General features: G+C 36.8%; 1 protein-coding gene across 1 annotated transcript in view; it reads left to right on the top strand.

Moving 5' to 3' along the window:
* LOC107603232 (rap guanine nucleotide exchange factor 6-like) overlaps positions 1–8,239 on the top strand; it is a 106,442-nt gene that overhangs the window by 25,943 nt on the left and 72,260 nt on the right. The window contains exons 3-4 of the mRNA XM_016295975.1: positions 909–965; positions 3,934–4,017. Of these exons, the coding sequence (XP_016151461.1) occupies positions 909–965; positions 3,934–4,017 (141 nt within the window). The remainder of the gene's footprint in view (positions 1–908; positions 966–3,933; positions 4,018–8,239) is intronic.

Here is an 8,239-nt window from a genome sequence, read left to right as displayed (position 1 = left end):
TTGTTTTAGAAACATCCGTATTCTGCTTGCTTCCAATTCCTCACATGCATACACCACTCGAACCTAAAGTTCGGAAAGGTTTAAGCGAATTACAAGGACATTCGCTGGCTTCATTGCACCAGATGTGCGCTTTGTTTGGTGTTACATTTGAAGTGTGCGGTCTTGCCCGTCGGTATTTTCCTTACAAATGCTCTACGAAGTCATCATTTATGTGGTTTGGAATGCAGTGGACTTGTATATTTAAAATATGAACCTCACTAACAGAAGGCTGCTTTCAATTTCAAATGCTGACGTGCGCTTTGTTTGTGAAGACTGCTCGCGCAACCACCGTGTAAGTGGTTTAATGCACTTGCGTCTCAAAATGATTTTACGACGCAAAATTAATGCAAACACAGCCAGTTATGTTTTAAGGGATTAAACGGATGGGACAACCCACATTACTAATATTTCAAAAGAGATCCGTGCGTGAATGCAGCTTAATAAATCTCCCACTGTCTGATGTTATAGTAAAAAACAACAGTAAAGATGAAAAAAAATCACTCACAGTTCTTGAATGGAAAACGTTCAGATAATCTTAAATACTGAAAGCACTCTTTGTTTGTAATATGTTTCTATGCTTCTCTTTATTATTTGCTACTTGCTTGTATGTTTTGAAGTTAAGTTTTCAATTTGTAATTATTTTAAAAAGTACTTAATTACTTATGTAAGGATATGTAAATGTAAGGATTTTAAGATTCTCAAGTCAGTAAATGAATTAATTAATAAGGGGGAAAAAAGTACATCAAGAATCGTTCTGAAATCGGATCGTGACTCCTAGAATCGTAATCGGATCGGATCGTGAGGTGACTAATGATTCCCACCCCTAATTAAAATGTAGTCCTCCTCTCAAACTTCTCTCTGTGTTACAGGTCCATGTGCATGACAGCCAGGTACGAGCGCTATGAGGCTAACCATGTTCTCTTCTAGTAAGTACATCTCTGCATGTTTGTAGTGTTGATAGCGCATACTGATAGATAGCAGTTGAATCCAGGTTTATCACCTTTACCTAAAACTGAAACCATTTTCATTGCTTTGAAATTAATAAAAATGAACTGAAATGAGAAAAAAAAAATCAACTAGTTGTCGAGGCAACATTTATCATTTTTTTGTTTATTTTGAAGTACTAAAATAACTCAAAACTTTTAAAAAAGTAGACATATAAAAAAAAAAAAAAAAAAAAATTTCTACAATTTTAACTAAAATGAAAGTGAAAACAGAAAAAAAATTTTTTTTCAAAATATTAACAAAACTATAAAGGCCAGGACACGCCAAGCCGATGGTCGGTCAATGTCAGGCCAATAATAAATCATCTGTCATGCTATTTTTTTTGGTGTTTTCCACATGTTGGCTATCATTGGGCTCACAATGACAGCAGTTTACCCAATTCAGCATGTTGAACTGGCATTGGGGCCATCGGTGAGAGTGAGAACTCTGATTGAAGTGAACTAGTCAGTGCGGGAGAACTAAAGCGAAAGTGATGAAAGAGAGCAAGTAAATCAAGTCAGCACCGACAGAAATCAGACTGAAGGCTGTTCTAATGTTAATTTTCTTACCCGAGCATTCCAATGCACCAATATTTTCATAACACGAGTCGCTTAAAATAATGAAAGCTATCAACATAACTGATATTCAAAATGGTAAGCAAGTCATGCTTTGTTTATGTTTCGTTTATCTGCGTATATCACGTATATCCTTTTTTTCGGTTTCTCATTTTAAATGACGAATATAGACTATTGATTGCTGCTGATATAGACTGTTAATTCCTCCGCCAGCAAACACCGTCGGCTTTCATCGGCTCTAGTTCTTTGAAGTCGGCTTGGTGTGTCGTAGCCTTAATGGTGTTTACATGCACCCTCTTAATGTGATGATAATGAGTTTTTGGCAATATTGCGATTCAACTTTACCTCATGTAAACGCAATACTTTGATCTAAATAAAGGGATGCACCGAATGTTCGGCAGCCGAAATTGCTCGGTCAAAAATAGCAAAAACCGGTATTTCGGTGTTCGGCCGAATAAGCAAAAAGACCGAATAAATTGTACCGAACAATGACGTGATGCAATCAAAAAGAGGCGTGCGCTAATACAGCAAACATGTCGGCAGTGTGAAAGCATTTAAAACTGTCCGAGAAAGACACAAAAATCATTACAAGCTTCGACAGCGAGAGACCGTTTAGCACTGCATCACATGTCTTCCATGAGAAGAGGAAGAGGTGATTGTTTGATGATTAAAATCGCCAAATGGCCTTAAACAATTAAATAAACAGCAGAACGAATTGCATGTATTCTGCTGCACGAGCTCGCGGCGCTGTCTCGTTAGCCAGGGTTCAAAATCCAAAGCGCGAGGGAAATCTGCGCTGAAACTGTTACTCGTCAGCTGCTCGGTAACATTTTAATGATTTTTTTACAAGGCCTGTCACAATGTGATACGTGCGACAAACATTTTCCCAAATTCGTAATGAGAATAATTGATTAATCTGCTGTTGTCAACAAAATAAAAGCTCCATCAACATTCATAAATGTTAGTGTTGTATTTTTTACTGTTGTTCTGTAAAATCAAATCTAAAGTGAGACAATAATAATGATAATAATAATTACAACAGATCTATTAATACATTTATTATAACATTCACAGATAGTGTTCAAATTGGGATCTGTAATATTTTCTAATGTTTTAAAAGAAGTCTCTTCTGCTCAGCTAGGCTGCATTTATTTGTACAGTAAAAAAATTTAATAAAATACATGCCTGATTCAAGAAGGGGGTCTCAAAAATGGCCAAAAAATATTTTTACTAACTTATTTTTTTTACTAAATAAGTATTTTTAAATTGTTGTTTTGTAATTTATTTTTTTCTTTGAAAAGTGAGACAAAACAGTAAAAAGCACATTTTAGCTATTTAATTTATGCATAGGTGAAAAAAAATTGGCAAAATACATTGGGGGGAAAACGCGAAAAATTTGTTATTCGGCCTTCGGTCCAGTGTTTCATTTCAGTGCATCCCTACTAAATAATGCGATGAAGCTCATAATCTCAGCAAGCATAATCGTATTAACATAGGATGCGTATGCCGATTTTAATCAAAATATACAGGCATGTAAACACCTTAATCGCATTATTGCTGCTCTGACCAAAGTGCGCATGTGTTCGGACGTACATTAATGACGTGACATGCACCTGCAGTAATACGCAGATTAGAAACGATGGCGGGGAAGAAAGCATCACATTTCTATGGCGCCAAATGCACCGAATACAACCATACAAACGTGTTTTGCATTATTTCATTTCATTTGTTTACTTATAAAGGTCAAATAAACACAACAAGAGTTGAGTAAGGTAAAAGAAAAAGAAAAATACTAAATATAATACACTAAAACATAAGTTAAAATGAGACCAAGAATTATAATGAATTAAATGCAAGAATAAAAAGATGAGACTGTAGCTTAGATTTAAAATCATATACAGAAGATGCGGATCTCACAGATAAGGGAAGACCAATTACATCTTGATCTTGGATATGACAGAGTAATACTGTCTGAGGATCGCAAACATCTGGCAGACCTATTTAGAAGTAAATCAATTAAAACAGCAGCCAGTTTACACACCTACTCTTTCTGAGTCCATCATTTGTGCTGTGCTGTGCTGTGCAGTGGTGTATGTGAATAATAGCGGTAAAAAAATAACCACAATTCTTAGTGGATAATAAGAAAAATTGCATGTAAACGGGAGTGAAGAGATTTGCTCTTGACATGTAAACATCATAATTATGATCATGATTATTGGAAATTATTAGTGCGCATGTAAACGTAGTCTATGGTACTAAAATAGACCGCAGCAGACGTCCTGATGTGTGACTGGGCTCATGTGGAGGGTTTTGATGGCCTGTGTTTGTGTTCCAGTGCTGACAGCATCTCCACGTGCTGGTTCGTCCTGCTCTCGGGCTCAGTGCTGGTCAAGGAGCACATGTATCTGGCGCGATGCTGGTATGTACCTCACTTCACTCTTCCACACGTGTGTGAGCTGACAGATGACTGCATGGTGAAGTCATGGTGTCGTAGGTGTTATATGTGTCGGCCTCAAACAGCAGGCGTTTCACTTCCTCAACGTGCCTTTCGCTTCTCTTTACTCATTCCAGCACGAGATTTCCTGACGGTTTAGAAAGTCATGTTAACTAGTACTAAATAAAACAAGGTTTTAGTTCAGACATTTCATGTTTTTATATTTCAAGAAAAATTGGAGTAGAAAAATAAATGTTTTTTTTTGGTCACAATTTTGTGTGTTTTTGGTCACACTTTATTTTAAGGTCCAATTGTTGTTATTAACAAACCATTAACTACGACTTTTGCCTCAGTAAACTCCTTATTTGCTGTTTATTAAGACAGAAATGTACTACTGTTGTAACACAACTGCTCTGTAAAATAAAAAAAACAAATGTTTTATGATAAGTAAATGAATGATTTTGCTCTACAAATTAATTTACGTCAATAAAATTACAATATTTATGTCTTAATTTCGTTGAGAGAGTTAAACCCTCAAGCTTTTATTTTAGCAGGCAGCTGCAGGAAGACATTTAATTTCAATTATAAATGCTTCTCATTACAAATCTGTGTAAAATGCATGAAAGCATAAAATGCTGTAATCATCTGTCCACAAAAATAATGGAAATTATATGAATGTGAAAAAGTATAGCTAGCTCAAGCTGCGTTTTCAAATGCAAATTAAACTCACAGCACATGCAGTGAACACAGTCTATACACTTGTAGACTATATACTTATTTCATTAAGATACTATCTGTTGTCTGAGAGAAGAGAGAGTGAGAAAGTACAGCTGGAGTCAGTGTGCTGCACAAAATGAATATTGAAACAGTTTTAAATATTCAGAATTAAATGTCCGGTATGTATCAAAATCTATGCTTTTGACATTACTTCTATGAATTCCACAAGTAGACTTTGTGAGAAGGGATTTGTGTTTGTTTGATTTGTTTTTCACATATATGAAGCCTCATGGCTGGAGTATTTGTGTTCATTGTGGGTGTGTTTTGTCCTGAAACATAAAGGTAAGTGTGTGTGTGCCCTGTGTGTTTGCTGACCTCTGCAGGGGTCAGGGGCAATGAGGAATGCGGAACTCATGTCGCTAGAGTTTTCCAACTGTGTGTGTCATGAACGCATCCAGACAGGAAGCGGCCCTCACCCCTCACTTCTGTGACCAGACCCCGTACACACACACACACGCGCTCACACTCACACACACACACACACACACACACACACACACACACACACACACACACACACACACTCACACTCACACTCACACACATGCGCACGCACACACACAGACACACATGCATGCACGCACCCGCACACACGCACGCACTCACCCACCCACACGCACACAGAGACCACAGCACAGAACCTGAAAGTTTGCTCATTGATGAGCCGTTTCCCTTCAGGATTTCAGAATTCATGCTTCTTAAGTTTCAGAGCATGAAAATCAGGATTTCTCAGAAATAAGAAGTTGTTCTGCCGGACAGAAGAATCTGAGTGGGAATGTTTCGGATGCTTTGAGCCGGTTTGACTGCATTACTTTCGCTCTTTGGTTGAAGCCGTTGGTCCTTGCGTCATGGATAAGTGACTCTCATCTGAGGACGCTGGGCTCCTGTAGCAGCACCTGATTCATTCTTAAAAGACCGGTGGAGGTGTGAGTGAGCTGTACGTCTCACAGTCTGTGTCATCATGTCGTTGTCTAGTCTCACTGGTTTTTCTGTGACTTCTGAACTCAGATCTGTGTGTTGTGTGACGAGGCCGTGCTCACGTGTCGTGTAGCTTTAACTGCAGTCACTGGCTGCTGGTGGTTTGTGGGTTCAGTGTCAGAGCTCTGTGTTAGTGTCAGGAAGAGAAAGTTCAGCTCAGACGCTTACTTCTGCTGATGTTGTGCATGTTCAGCTCTCAGACGTCTTTATATCACTCGTGTTGATGTGTTCATGTCTTATTTTATATATGAAATGATGATCCGACAGAACATGATTTTTAAAATTTGAAATGTGAAATTTGACATTTTTTAAATTTGTGCCACAGTTATTAAGGTGCTGTGGGTGTTTTCTTCCTGTCTGGTGTGAGATGAATCCCTCCTGAAATATGTATATTACTTTTGTACAGTAAAATGTATTTCTCAAAGTAATAATTATTAAATATAAAACAATATTTTAAGAATATTACAACATTTTTTGTTAATATTGTAATTTTAAAAAAAGTTACCTCCTTTTTAATATTTAAATTTTTATTGTTATATGGCTTTATTTGATTACCACAGATTACCATATTAATAAATTAATATTGAATCATAAATCCAGAAAAAAAACTTCATAGGAACATATTATTGTAAAAATTTTTATCAATTATTTAAGTTGTACTAGTTCAATTTATTAGACTTGTTTTTTGCAGTTAACATTTAATTAAACCATTTAAACATAATCTACAAAAACTCAGAATTGGGGAACAATAAAATGGAATTGGGGGAAAAACTGAACACAATTCATAGGGTCCTAAAATGTAATATTTTTTTACTTTTAATAAACTGTTGTTAAAATTCACGTTTTCAATTAATTCCTAAAATTTAATTGGTAGCACTTTAGTTTAGGGACAAGATCTCACATTTACTAGTTTTTTATTAGCATGCATATTACTAGCATATTGGCTGTTTATTAGTACTAATAAAGCACATCTTAATGTCTTATTCTGCATGAGCATATTTAGATCCCTTAAACCACCCCATACCTAAACTTAACAACTACCTTACTCACTATTAATAAGCAGCAAACTAGGAGTTTATTGAGGCATATGTCATAGTTAGTAGTTAGTTAATTGTGAGAACTGGACCTTAAAATAAAGTGTGACTGATTTCATAAGTCCCTAGTAAAGTAGCAGCACACTCTCCTCAACAAAACACATGACCTGAGGAATCATTCATGTCTGGAGCTCAAACGCACATGCATACTTGCATCACAACGAACACCAGTACTAGTGAAGGCTGAGCTAGCAAACAGCGGTAATGCGAGATATGGAGGTTCAGGAGAGTTTGCATGAGACCACGCTGGCACTGAAGCTGCAGTACTTGTGCTTGTCCACAGAGGGCAGCGAATGATCTCTCAGTGAGAGTCGGGACGCTCCTGACAGCTCTTCCCTTCGTCTGACAGCAGGGGTCAGTCTCACTGGAGTGTGAAGAGATGTCAAAGCAGACCTCGCCTCTGACCCCCTCTGGGTCCACTCACACTGTAATGACGCTTCTGCACTGTGATCTGAGAGCACAAACTGAGAGTCCATTCCTGCCAATGCATTTTCAGTTTAAAAATATATTTCAATGAGCTTCACTGCTTACAACAGCAGGGCTTGAATTTCGGTGCGGGATTGCACATAATTCTGCTCATTCTCGCAGTTTCAGTGCTTGTAACACGAGAAATTCACGCAAATATTTCATTGTGAAAGACGCTCAGGACAGATGAAGGAATGCATCATTTGCACGTGCTTTTTAGTCTGTGACTCCAGAGAACTCCTTTCTGTGAGCTCACACCCAAAGCACGCACACAGAGCCGCATCTGAAACAGCGTGCTACTACAGAATTAAGTTATGTTGAGCCTTATTGCGCATAAACGGACAAAATTCAAAAATACAAAATTGTTAAAATGATGAGTATTCATGTAAGCACAGTCAATTTATACTAAACAAGGTCAGTATATAGGCTATTAAGTGAATGTAAACAGTTCTATAAAAAATAATGTGTAACAGTATATTAGATCCATGCATGAGGTTTTAAAGAGACAGCAACCTAAATAAACCAGCTGTCTGCCAATAATGTTTATTTATACATTGACGACTAACCAGTGTTATTTTAAAGTTGAATAGATTATTCAGTTTCTGTGGTGTTTCTGTACCTGAATATTACTGTTATACTTACCTGAAAAACGTAAAGCACAGTTTATTTCAGTTATAGCTTGTTATTGTATGTATTTGTGGCATTGCTTGTCATTTATTTGTGCTTATTTTATTACTGACTGTTTACTTGTCTTTTGTAGTTAAAATAAATTCAGTTTAAAATCAAAGTTCTTTTTAAATATCTTCCTCATAATATAAATATGAATCAACAACATTATAAATTGTAAAACACAAATACCCCCCCCCCCCCATAAGAGTCATCTAAAGGGGGAA

The sequence above is a fragment of the Sinocyclocheilus grahami genome, unplaced genomic scaffold, assembly GCF_001515645.1.
Source record: "Sinocyclocheilus grahami isolate Dianchi unplaced genomic scaffold, SAMN03320097.WGS_v1.1 scaffold343.1, whole genome shotgun sequence".
Lineage (NCBI taxonomy): Eukaryota > Metazoa > Chordata > Actinopteri > Cypriniformes > Cyprinidae > Sinocyclocheilus > Sinocyclocheilus grahami.
Note: the sequence above shows the minus strand (reverse complement) of the source record. Positions and strands in the feature narration are given on the sequence as shown.